The 13,941-nt window shown below is 39.5% G+C and overlaps 1 protein-coding gene and 1 non-coding gene across 2 annotated transcripts; both read right to left on the bottom strand.

The window, feature by feature from the left end:
• Window positions 1-7,207: 7,207 nt before the first annotated feature.
• On the bottom strand, window positions 7,208-8,745 carry LOC143551589 (acyl carrier protein 4, chloroplastic-like). The gene is made up of 4 exons (XM_077041991.1): window positions 8,566-8,745; window positions 7,825-7,923; window positions 7,617-7,739; window positions 7,208-7,495 (listed from the first exon to the last, which is right to left on the bottom strand). Exons 1-4 carry the CDS (start codon window positions 8,623-8,625, stop codon window positions 7,361-7,363), a joined length of 417 nt encoding a protein of 138 aa, XP_076898106.1. The 5' UTR covers window positions 8,626-8,745; the 3' UTR covers window positions 7,208-7,360.
• Window positions 8,746-8,893: 148 nt separating this feature from the next.
• Window positions 8,894-8,967, bottom strand: TRNAV-AAC (transfer RNA valine (anticodon AAC)). Its single transcript has one exon. It is a non-coding gene; the product is annotated as a tRNA-Val (tRNA).
• Between the last annotated feature and the right edge of the window lie 4,974 nt (window positions 8,968-13,941).

Genomic DNA, 13,941 nt, shown 5'->3' with positions numbered 1-13,941 from the left:
AGAGATTTCCAAAAGCGAGATATAAAACGGCCATCGCGATCGGATATGATGCTCAAAGGAGTACCATGGCGGCAGACAATTTCCTTGACATAAAGCTGCGCGAGTTGCTCAACACGGTAGTTTTCACGAATGGGCAGGAAGTGAGCAGACTTAGTCAAACGATCCACTATTACCCAAATGCTATCATGTTTGCTTGCTGTCAAAGGTAACTTGGTAATAAAGTCCATTGCTATACTTTCCCATTTCCACGTAGGAATTTCTGGTTGTTCGAGCAAACCAGATGGGCGTTGGTGTTCAGCTTTTACTTTAGAACAAGTCAGACATTTAGCTACGAACACAGCAATATCCTTCTTCATACCGGGCCACCAATAAGTTATGCGCAAATCCTTGTACATCTTATCAGCGCCGGGATGAATAGAATATCGAGATTTGTGCGCTTCACTCAGGATATCAGCGCGAAGATTCTCATCAAAGGGAATCCAGATGCGATTGAGATAGCAGAGAATTCCACTCAGATTAGGGACAAAATGCGCTTCCGCGCCACACGCTAACTCGGCGTGAAGGTTACCATTACTGATGGATGCGCGCTGCGCGTCACGAATACGCGATTCAAGGTTGCTTTGAATCGGCGCGAAGTGAAGCTGGGTGCGCGGCAAGATACAGTTAAGTTGGCAGGGTTTTCGGCTGAGCGCATCGGCTACCACATTAGCCTTACCAGGATGATACCGGATCTCACAATCGTAATCGCTGATGAGTTCGTTCCATCGGCGTTGCCTCATGTTGAGTTCCTTTTGATCAAAGATATGCTGAAGGCTTTTATGGTCAGTGTAGAGGATACACTTAGTACCATAAAGGTAGTGTCTCCAGATCTTCAAGGCAAAAACAACTGCACCAAGTTCGAGGTCGTGAGTTGTATAATTCTTTTCATGAACCTTAAGTTGCCTTGATGCGTAAGCGATAACCTTGCCTCGTTGCATAAGAACACAACCGAGACCTTGGTTGGATGCATCGCAATACACGACAAAATCATCATTACCCTCAGGTAACGCAAGAACAGGAGCTTCACACAACAAACGCTTGAGCGTTAGAAAGGCTTCTTCTTGCTTCGAGCCCCAAATATACGGTTTACCTTTGTGCGTCAGAGCTGTTAAAGGCAAAGCGATCTTTGAGAAGTTCGAAATAAATCGCCGGTAGTAACCAGCTAAGCCCAGAAAGGAACGGATTTCGGTAGAAGAGGATGGCGTAATCCAGTTCTTGATTGCTTCAATCTTGGATGGGTCGACATGAATACCCATCTTGTTTACAACATGACCAAGAAACTGTACTTCATCAGACCAGAATTCACACTTGGAAAGCTTAGCATAGAGCTGCTCGGTTCGAAGCTTTTGCAACACCAACCGAAGATGTTGCTCATGCTCGGCCTTGGTCTTAGAATACACCAGAACATCATCGATAAACACAATCACGAATTTATCCAAGAAAGGCCTACACACCCGATTCATTAGATCCATGAAAACGGCGGGTGCGTTGGTTAAACCGAAGGACATGACCAAGAATTCAAAATGGCCATAACGAGTTCGAAAAGCAGTCTTCGGAACATCTTCATCGCGGATGCGCAACTGGTGATAGCCAGAGCGGAGATCGATCTTGGAAAAACAAGAGGCACCTTGGAGTTGATCAAAGAGGTCGTCAATACGCGGTAAGGGATACCGGTTTTTAATGGTGAGTTTGTTCAACTCGCGGTAATCAATACACATGCGGAACGATCCATCTTTCTTTTTAACGAACAACACCGGAGCACCCCAGGGCGAAGAGCTAGGGCGAATGAATCCTTTAGCAGTCAACTCTTGAAGTTGGCTTGCCAATTCTTGCATCTCAGCGGGTGCAAGACGATAAGGAGATTTAGCTACGGGGGAAGCACCAGGGACAAGATCAACACGAAACTCGACTTCACGAGCGGGAGGGATACCAGGAAGATCATCAGGAAAAACTTCAGGGAAATCACGCACAACAGGGATATCGCGAAGCTTCTCTTCTTCAGCAGGTTTAACCACATGAGCTAAGAATGCAATACACCTTTTCCGCATGAGCCTTCGGGCTTCGGCGCAAGACATAAGCTTAAGACCGCGGGAGGGTTTTTCGCCGTAGATATGAAGATCACCATTTTCTCGAGGTATGCGAACCATCTTCTTGGCGCAAATAACTTCGGCGCGATTATTCGAGAGCCAGTCCATACCAATAATAACATCAAAGCTCCCAAGAGGCATGGGGATGAGGTCGATCAGAAAATCGTTTTCGTTAAGGTTAAGCGTGCAATCTTTAATCACAGAGTTAATTAAAACAGTTTCGCCATTAGCCAATTCAACTGAAAAATCTTCTTTTAAGTTATCGCGCGGTCGCGCAAGCTTCTGCTCAAAGGCGCGAGAGATAAAACTTCGATCGGCGCCAGTATCAAAAAGTATAGAAGCATAAAATCCGTTAAGCAAAAATGTACCATTAACTACGTCATTATTCGCTTGCGCTTGGTGCGCGGTTATGCTAAAAGCTCGCCCGCGTGTCACTTGGTTCGAAATCTGGTTCACCGGATTCGCTTGTGTGATTTGCACTTGTAGTCTCGGGCATGCGTTCCGGAAATGACTGGGATCACCGCAGTTAAAGCACGATCTGGGTCGTGGGTTTTGGTAGGTTGGTTGTGGGTTCTGCGGGTAGACTGGTGGTGTTGGCGCAATTGGATTGGCGGGAAGGACTCTACAGTTTTCAGCAGTGTGACCAGTACGGCCACATCGGTTACAAAGTCGACACGGGGTTTGGGTTGGGTGGTGAAATCTACAGGTTGGGCAAAAGGGATGGTTTCCTGTGTAAGGTTTCTTAGTTGGCGGGGCAGGGAGTGCTGGATTGGTTAAGGCATAGTTGTGGACTACAGGAGGTGTTGGGTAGGCTGACAGAGGGTTAGGCGCGTAAACTGGGGGTTGGTAGATGGGTTGCTGGACAATGGGCGGGTTGGTAAGCGCATAGGCCTTGCGCCTGCGCTTGAGGTTGTTACGGTTTGAGGGTTCTGGTTTGGTTTCTGTTGGTTCAGGGGCAGTCTTGGTGAGTTTGGTCTTTTCTGTTCCCCGCAGGAACAGGGTTCCTGCTCTGACATGGTTGTCGCTGAGCACAGCGGCCAACTCGATGGCGTCAGAGAGGGTTACTGGGTTTCTAGCCCATACAGAATCTTGAATTTCCATGGGGAGACCCCCAAGGAATTTCTCTATGGCTCGGCGGGAAGGGGTAACAAGGTGAGGGACAAGCAGGCTTAGTTCATGGAAGCGCGTCGCGTACTCGCGCGCTTCACCGCTGTATTGCTTCAAGTTCCAGAATTCTTCCTCCAGGCGCTTAACTTCGTTGGGAGGGCAGAATTCTCGCGTCAGAATTTCCTTAAATTCCTCCCAGAGCATGCTGGAAGCAGCTTCTGCGCCACGCGCATGAGCTACTCCATTCCACCATGTAAGCGCTCTAGATTCCAGGACACTGGAAGCATATAGGGTTCGTCTGTCTGAGGGGCATTGGGTGTGGAGGAAAGTGTTTTCTATCTTCTCGAGCCATTGGAGCATCACGGTGGCTCCTCCAAGACCTGTGAACTTTGGAGGGTTACCCGCATTAAAGGATTTAATGTTGTAACTGGAGGTATTGTTTTGGCTCAAGGCTTGGGCTATCGCGGCGGCCATTTCCTGGGAACGTTGCTGTCTACGCATGCGCGAGGCTTCTCTTCTCTGAAATCGGCGAGATAGCGGAGGCATTCTATAAAAATTTTAATTTTAGTTAATCTTGGTTTTATCGCAAAGTTTTAATCTTATAAAGCTTGGTTTCGCAGAGTTAGATACTATCAAAAGTTAAAGTAAAATAAATGACTTTAAATGCAGACTTAATTAAGGTAACAAATTCGAATCGAGAATCGACAATTCATGTATCACCATGATCTTCCAAATTTTCAATTTAAAATGACGAGTAAACGAGTATTGGAGATTGACGATTCATGTATCACCATGACTTTTCAATCCTCAATATAAAATATACAAGAAAATGAGTATTGGAGGTTGACAATTCATGTATCACCATGACTTTTCAAGTCTCCAACCTTAGAACATAATCGTAAATGGAAATTGAAAATCAACTATTCATGTATCACCATGACTTTTCGGATTTTCAATCCCAACAAACGAATATGCAAGTAAAATCAATAAAAATCGAAATTCAACAAAAATCGAAATATCGCGAAATAAAACATAAAATCATATACTGCGCAAGCGCGAGCATATTCATAAATAACGAGTAATTAACAATAAGCGCGCAAACATGAGATTTCTCTCATGCGCGAGAAGGGACTCTTAGGTATTCTAGGCCGTTACGTCTAACCACCTATCCTAAAGTCAACGAGCTCTGATACCAATCTGTAACACCCCGACCAAAGGCGGATTATACATCGGGGCGCCACATATTGTTTCATTACTCGTGACACTATTGGGTGTCAATATTTAATAAATACATTCATTCGCGCACGCGCAGGGTAAACACAAGATAACATAAATCATCATAAATCAATATATTATAAATCATAATAATAAAACAGCAATAACTTGTCTTGATTCATTTTAATCTAGGTCCAAAATAAAGAAAACTTCCTAGGTGTCCACAAGCTCCAAAACAGCTACTACAAACCTGAACATGTGTTAAAATAAACGTCAAACACTTGCGTGTTGGTGAGAAATCAAGTTTAATACAATACATAGATAACAATAAATCTGCGCGCAACATGTGTATGTCTGGTTTTCAACAAGGGTGTAATCTGATCGGGACCAACTCTAAGATTCATAAGACTGCCAGTGCTCACAATTGAGCTCACAAACAAGACAAACTGTGCATGTGTAAACAAAAGAGAAAATCATAAACGATAGTTCTCCCGTGTTCATCTAATGGTACCATGAGAACTGCGGAATAGACCGACAAGACGGTTAATGATCCACACATACAAATAAACAGCCAAGTCTACGTCCTCAACACATGGGATACTGCGCGACTAAAGTTCATAAACAAGTTTAAGACTCTAAGTTTGTATGAACACATGAACATCCCAAAACATTAAAAGCAAAAAGGGATTAGGTACGAGATTACTCACTTGATAAACGATGCGGTGTAAGATAAAGCAAGAACCAACTTTAAACAAGCACAAGTTAACCTATAAATAAGATTATTGTTTTAATGATCTGTTTTAAGTCTTGATTATAAGTTTGCATAATTAATAAGTAAATTATTATATATAATATATATTACCGGAAAAGCAGGGCAGGACAGGGAGGAAGACGGAGGCAGAGAGGAAGACGGCAGAGAGAGCAAGGAGCAAGAGAACAGGAGAGATTAAGTGTTTTGTGTGTGTAGTGTTATGAAAATATTATTATTATTTATAGGAAAACCCTAGGAGACATAATCCCTAGAAAAGGGGAAAGGATCTTTAACAGGATCAAGCAAAAGATATCAAAAAGCATAAGAATCCAAAAGCAAAAGATATCAAAAGATATGGCAGCTGCAGGGAGCAAGATAAAGCTGTCAGGGAACAGTAAAAAAAAAGCATGGGCGGTTCAGAAAAAGGTACTGGTCAAGCATGGCAAAAGCAGATCTCAAAAGATTATGTCAGTCACTTTTTCTGCCAACCAATGGGGTTGGTGCGCATGCTGCACCGAAAGTAACTTTTCAGACATAAAGCAGAACAGCTCAAAAGATAAGACAACTCAAAAGCAAACGGCTAGATTAAACAGAAGAAAACTCAAAGGGTTTAGCGCGAGAAGACTTGAGTGCGAAGGCAGACACAGAAGGTCAAGAGAGCGCGAGCGCGAAGGCAGACAGAACCAACCTTAACGCGTCGCGGAAAGAACTACATTTCTAAGCGCGCCGCGGGAAGAATCACATTTCTTAGCGCGCCGCGGGAAGAACTATAATTCTTCGCGCGTCGAGGGATGAACTACGATTCTTAGCGCGCTGCGAGAAGAACTACAAATCCTTAGCGCGCTGCGAGAAGAGTTCGTCTCGCGTAACGCTGAAACAGGTGGTCTTCACGCAGGATTCCTTGTAAGGGGTCTGGCGCGTGGAGCTGCGCAGACAACCTTAGGCGGGAAGGAACAAAGGACAAGCAAAGAGTTAGAAGAAAAAGAGGGAAACAAGGCGTAAGGGCGGGACGGCGACAAGAGGGAAAAGAAGGCGGAAAGAGAGGAGGAGAGGGACGGGACGGCGGAAAGAAAGAGAGAGAAAGAGGCGGGAAGGAAAGTATATTATTATTATTAAAAGTAAAATATAAGTATAAATAAATATTAAATCATAAAAGAAAGAGATCGGGTCAGAGAAACGGGTACCTGGGTCGGGTCGGATCGGGGCAGATGTTACATCAAAAATGTCAATTGTAGTTTAGTGGTAAGTATTCTCGCCTGCCACACGGGTGACCCGGGTTCGATCCCGGCAACGACGTGCTATATATTTGGATTTTGTTTGAGTAATTTATATTGTTGAATTCAAATAATAACGCAAGAAGAAAATATTTTGGATTTTGTTATGAGTAATTTATATTGTTGAATTCAAATAATAACGCAAGAAGAAAAAACCAACTGCAATAAATGGTTTTGTATATAATGCTATTCATTAAGTTTGAAGACTTTTTGGTCGAAACCAAACCAACCAAATTCAGGTAGTTTCAAACTGAACTCGATTCGGTTTTAGGTTTCGACGTATGAATATGTCTTTAATTCTTTTTGTTTCTATCATTCTTTGTTACTCTATTGGGTTGGGCACTTGGGCTGATAGATTGGGCTGAATGAGAGAACTTTAAATAACCATTGTTAGTTATTTGGTTTGAATCGAATTCAAATTTTTTAATCGTACACTGAATTAACAATTTGGTTTTGGTTTATAATGAAACCGAACATGTAATTCAATTTAGCTTTAAATGGTTTTGGTCTAGTTCTATATTTTGGTTTAACCAGTTTGAAACCAGATAAATAACACCATGATTTATACCACTATACAACATTGAGTCTTATGGCAGCAATCTGGTTTTGAACAAAAGTTTGTAAGTCTATGATAATATATGTAGAATTTCCTACCGGTATATTGTCATGTTCATGTAGTTCAATTGTGAACACAAGTTCTTGATTGTCCAAGAACATGTACATGAACAATGATAGAACATTTTCATAGATCAAAAACCTCATAAATAATCCAAAAATCTTACAAACAATTAATCATTCTCATGTTCTTTTTCCTTGGTTCCAAACAAATCTTCTAATCATCGGTCCGTTCAATAATAAAACGTAACATCAATTTAAAACGGTAGAATTTAAGCAGTTGCGTTTTTCTTCTCGACCAGTTTTTCAATAAGGTCAGCCGCTTCTTGAACCGTAGTTATATTTTGAGAGTTCTCCTCTTCCACACTAATGCCAAATTCTTCTTCTAATGTCATCACAATTTCAACCTACATTCATCCAGATATCTTATATAAACCGCTATTTGATAATATGTAACTTGATAATATGCAAAAATTTAGTTATAAAACCGCTATTTTTCTATACAGACATTACTATTTAGTAACTTACTGTGTCGAGAGAATCAGCACCAAGGGTTGCGAATTTAGAATCAGGTGCAACCTCAGAGTCAGCGGACAATGCCAATTGAGTCTTCACAATTTCAATAACCTTGTTCACGGTCTCGGGTTTTGCCTAGCAGATTTAACCATTTATGAATATTATTCAACAATCAATTCGATATATTAGTAGATATAAATGAATTAAATAAGAGCATTACCGAGCAAGATATTTGAAAACGCGACGTTCTCAAACAAGGGAAACCGTGTGTAACCCGACCCATAGGGACTAACTTCAATGTTGAGGTTTTCCCTATCACCTGCAAAGTAGAAATGTGAATCACATTAGTGAAAAAGTTATACAGACACTTTTTCTAGAACAACGACTTTCATGTGTGTTAGGCCATCGCACATTCACACTCTTCAATTTGGAAAGTCCCGCTGCCCTACTCTTGCCGGACTATGTTGCCTTGACTGGGCTCACGCTGGCTTCAGAGTTTGGCTTGGACGTTCCCACGGGAAACCATACCTGACAGTCGTTGTGCCACTCTATGGCGTAACACACAGTGGGACTAAAACCCGAGTGGTGTTGTGTATAATTATTTTATCCAACCATCTTTAAATCAAAATTGAGAACATTATGTTACAAATTACAATGCTACATAATGCTAAAAGTTTTGGGTCACTCTTAACTAGTAGTATTGTAGTAATTCCAATTGTCCTTTCATCATGTTCTTTTATAAAGGTTATAGTTTATTATTGTTTTGTGAGTATGTCAAAGTTAATGCACTATATTAATTATTATATTATGATAGTCAAAAGGCATGCACTAGTTATAGTCAAGACTAATGAGCCAACATGGACGTGCATTGTCACATTTTTTATATGATATAACAAAAATTAAATTCAAACATCTAAATTTGTTTTTTCCATAGTAATAATATTAGCTTTAAAGAACTGACCTGGTTTGTATACAATGAAGTTGTTGTTAATCTAACACAAGTAACAGGAACAGCAGCCATTGAGGAAGTGTGTGTGTATGTGTGAAGTTATGAGGTGTAGTTGAGTTATTAGAACCTAGAAGGGGTTTAATGTTGTACGACGTCGTATGGGTGATTCAAGTGGTTAAATGGATAGATGTGGTTTTGGGGTTGTGTGGTGTGTGGTGGCTTGCACTCTGTAAAGCAATAATACTTATCTGTTTCACTACCTGGCAGATCAATCTGGTGGGCCATGTTACTTGTCTCAACTTGGTGCTGCTCTTTATAAAAAAGAGCAAAAAGTAATAAATGGCTTCGCCCGGGTTCGAACCGGAGACCTTCAGTGTGTTAGACTGACGTGATAACCAACTACACCACGAAACCATGTTGTTTGTATTGTCTGCTCTTTTTTATAAATCATTATATTAATTTTTATAAACTGTAGTTTGATTTGATATTCGAAATAAGTAATAGGCTCATCGATTTAAAAGAATTGAGTGGAGTCCATTAAGAGAATTTGGCTTGAAATACGTGAAAAGAATATAACATTCAGATTATTAAAAAATTAAAGATATTTAACCGTCATTTGAATTATGCATTTATTATATTGGATAGTCTCGCGCTAGGCGAAGAGGAAGGTGCTTGCGGTAAAACTTCAATCGTTAGACCACTAGTTGTGCGGCTTCAACAGGGGGCGTAAAAAGTGATGTGACGTGGTAACGCGTGACTCTAACAAAGAAATGGTGGGACTTTAACGTGGTAGCAGGAAATCACAACGCGATCTTATAGGGTGTGTTAGTTAAAGTCTTATTGCCTACCGGACATTGATGTGGCGCTTTAACATGATGTTTAAAGCCCCACAACGACAAGTAGCCTTGGAGAGATGCCTGGTCGAAAATCATAAAAAAAAAAAAGACCGACTACAGCTGACTCAATACCGGTTATTCTAAGAAGATAGTGATGATATGAAATAAAGAGTAAACGTCATAACAAAAGGAAATTTTTTATAAACTTCTAGAGAGTGAAACATTTTGACCCCGTAAAGTATTTTGATAGCAACTTCTAATGGACTCGTATGTAGGCTTCCACGTGTTTTACACATTCATACTTGATATAGTAAGATTAAATTACGAAAAAGAGTTTGCATGTCAAATTCATATTATATATTTGGTTTTTATTTTTTATAAGTTAAAGATTTAATTGCTTTTACCGCATGGTAACGCAATTGATCTATACGTTGCAAGGGTGGTATTGAAATGGTTAAATAAGTAAAGCTGTAAAGAGAAGTGAATGGCAGTATGGAGTTTACAAACAATTATATTATGAAAGTACTGATAAAAATAGAAAAAGAAAACCAATTGTGTGAGGTGGCAAAAGAAAATACACGCATCAGTCATTTGAACTCATTTTGTTTTAAGCTTGTACTATAACATTTATAACATTTTTAATGCTTAGTAGAACTTGCTGACTGCGTATAAAATAGTGTCAAACCTATGATGTGTTGCGGTAGCATGCATCTGAACATTGAAACATAAAAAAATGTGTCGGTATATTTAGATATCATGACAAATGACTTCTTCATAAAAATAATGTCAAGAAAACATTTTTAATAATTTTACCAAACGAAATGGAACCTTAAAAATATTGTTTACCAAAAATAGAACCGTGTAAAATAAATTTTCAATAATAGTTAAGGACATACTATTAAACTGAAACACCAAAGAAATCTAGTTAAATATAAAAAGTGAACCGCTAAAGAAAAGCTAAAAGAAAAAAATTCAACTATTAAATATTGCACAAAAGCCACTTGCACAAAAGCCCTCCAACCTTTTTAAATGCTCATATGCGCCCACATCCTTTTTTAATAAGTCTAAGGTGCTGTTTGTTTTTTAAGACACAAACTTTCTGCAATCTTATTTCATCTTAATCATGTATGCAATTGAAGATGTGGTTTGAAGGTCTGCAATCTGAAAATATAATACTGTTTGTTTTATAAACTAGATATCGTCTGCATAAGCTGAAAATTAGTTACCTATAAACTGGATATCGTTTGTATAAGCTGAACGGTGGTGGTGGGCGGTGGGGTGGTGGTGATGGACGGTTGTGGTGGGTGTGGACGGTGGTGGTGGCCGACGGTGGGTGGTGGTGGATGGTGGTAGTGGATGATGGTTATGGCCAACGATGGGTGGTGGTGGTGATGAACGGTGGTGTTGGTGGACGGTGGGTGGTGGCGGGGCGGTGGTGGTGGTGGTGGCAGACAGCGGTGGTGGGTGGTGGCGGCGGTGGACAGTGGGTGGTGGTGGTGATTGGTGGCGGACAGTGGTGGTGGTGGGTGGTGGACGGTGGTGGTGGCGGACGACGGGTGGTGGTGGCGGACAATGGTGGCGGTGGACGGTGGTTGTGGCCAATGGTGGTGGTGGTGGCGGACGGTGGGTGGTGGTGGCGGGTGGCGGACGGTGGTGGTGGCGGACGACGGGTGGTGGCAGCGGACGGTGGTGGTGGTGGCGGCTGACGGTGGGTGGTGGTGGTGGCTCACGGTGGGTGGTGGTAATATTGTGCGTTAGGTGTTGGTAGGATGTTAAGAAGTGTGAAGAAGTTGAACAACAGCTTATTATTTAAGACCATAAAAGCAGTTTTCAAATATTTTTTTCTAAAAAAAACAAACAGTCTTCAGAAGTTTATGTATGTGCACCTGCAGACGTAAGCCACTTGCAGACCTTTTATGGTAAAAACAAACAGAACCTAAATAACATCATCTATGTGTAGAGGTGCACAAACATGTTTAAAACTCAAAACCGGTTTGAGTTGAAACCGGTTGGGTTTTGTCAACAAAAGTCAAAACCTGTTTAAGATTGGTTTCGGTTTGGGTTGAACGGTTTCTTGACCAGGTTACAATCGGTTTTGGTTCGGGTTTGATCGGTTTCGGTTCGGTTAAACTGTTTGAAACCGGTTTTGACTGAGAAAATTACAGACCGGTTTCAACCCGACAGTTTTAGTAGGCTCCAAACCGGTTTCTACATAATTGGTTTCAAACAAGTTCAGTTCCGATTCAATTTTCAGATATGTTCGGTTAACCGGTTTATTTGCCACCTCCATCTGGATAGCAAACCTTGCCAAAGTTAGTGATGCTTTTTTATCTATCAAAGAAAAAACAAGAAAAATAATCTACATGTATTTTTAATAGCATATTTATTTTGACTCGACCATTGCTATAGGGAAGGAACGTATGAGCCTTGAAAGAAATACGGATCTAAAGCTTTTGCTTGATTTCGCTGACTCATAAAATAACCTAAGTGGTGTTTTCCAAATTTTGGTTTGGATGCGTAATAGGATATTCCTATATACTTTTGTTGGTTTTTGGTATGCATTGTCACCTTATCCACTAAAATAATGTCGTAGTCGCCACTTCTACATGTTACTTCATCCCATATATCCATAAGTAAAGTTGACGGTTGGTGCCGCAAGGCCTTGATGGGGTCAAGTGACACCATCTCAACGGTCTAATTTTTTTTTATTTTTTTTTGTTTTATTAGTTAAATGCTATTTCTTTTTGGTTTTTTTTTCTAAATTCGTAACGAACGTTTTGTTTTTTATATTACCGAATTCGTGTCGACTCACCGCCACAACGCCCGGGACTGACAATACTTGGGTTTTACCGACCCACCTTTTTTTCTAGATTCGTAACGAACACTTTGTTTTTTGTATTACCGAATTTGTGTCGACTCACAGCCATAACTCCTGGGACTAACAATACTCGAGTTTTACCGACTCACCGCGCAATGTCCAGTACCGACAATGCTCGGGTTTACCGACGCCCGGGTTTTACCGAACTTAATTTTAGTTCCGGTACCGTAACAAATGTAAATGAAATCGACAAAATTCACATTGACCCTCCGCCGGAAAGCCCCGATTTTACCAGCGCCCCAGTTTTTGCCGACTTACCAGCGGAATGCCCGAATACGAGTCGACTCGCCGTTGAAATGATCGGGTTTTACCAACGCCCGGGTTTACCGGCCGAATAAACGTTGTTTTAAACATGTTAACAAAAGAAAATTATAATATGTTATATGAGTGTCGTAGAGCCACTGCCTCAGCGTCTGAGACCGGCCGAAGTTACCCCATTGGCTCAACTCAATTTTTATTTTTTGTTTTCATTTTAATTAAGTTCTAGTACCATAACGAAGGTAGCTAATATTGACTAAATTCGCGGTGACTCGCTGCCGTTTTCCGGGACCAACCGACGCCACCCCATTTGCCAACCTCAATTTTTATTTTTATCTTTTTGTTTCCATTTTGTTTTACTTCCAATACCGTAACGGATGTAACTACTATTGACTGAATTCGCGTTGATTCGCCACTGCAACACTGGGTTTTACTGACCGATTTTACCGTGCAACGCGTGGTAGATTACTAGTTCCTATGTATGACAATTAAATCTTAACAATATGATATTATAAAATAGTTTATCTAAATTACTAGGTTAGGTACCCGGTAGAACACGGGTTAAAATAAATAAATTGATTTAAAAATAACATAATGTGAAATATAAAAATATATTTTCAACATATAAGAAATATAATATATGGTAGAATAAATTATACAATACACAATATGCAATAAAAAGTTGAAAATTCATAAATCTCTAAATATTTCTTTGTATACAATATTTGCAATTAATATTAATATCGTATAACTTTAATTGTAATAAGCAAGGTAATGATTACACTTTGTTAAAATTGTAATCTAATTTGTAATTTTATAATTCATATTAAAATTAGTAGTTTCATTTTGTTTTTGGTTTAAACTCTAGATAATGAAACATATAACTGACCATGTGTTAAAACATGCTGTCTCAAAACAAACAAACAAACCATCTAAAGCGGTTGGTCTTAGTTTTACTAAACTTCATTACAAAGCAAACATTAACTGAAAATTTCTTTCTCTGAAATTTGAAATTAATTATTTTTAAGTAAATTAACGTGAAAATTCATTACTTATAAAAGTTTAATATTAATAACTAATACAATATAATTATATAAGACTAAACAATATATTTATGTTGAATTTAAATTTTTTAAACCAGGAAACAATTATTAAAAGAGAAAATAACAGATTTCATAGAAAAAAAAAATAAAATATGAAAATATTAATAAGAAAAAGAAATATATATTTAATATGAGAGAGGTGTGAAAAAATTTTGTAAGAATAACTCATATGTAATAATATATGACATTAAAACCCGTGTAGAACACGGGTTATAATAAATAAATTTATTTTAATAATAACATATTGTCAAATATAAAAAATATATTTAAAAGATATATGGACATAATATATGGCAGAATAAATTACACATTA

The sequence above is a fragment of the Bidens hawaiensis genome, unplaced genomic scaffold (assembly GCF_021521415.1).
Source record: "Bidens hawaiensis isolate Kalapana, Puna unplaced genomic scaffold, B.hawaiensis_p1.1 tig00001016_1, whole genome shotgun sequence".
Taxonomy (NCBI): Eukaryota; Viridiplantae; Streptophyta; class Magnoliopsida; order Asterales; family Asteraceae; genus Bidens; species Bidens hawaiensis.
This window is presented reverse-complemented; position numbering and strand designations above follow the sequence as displayed.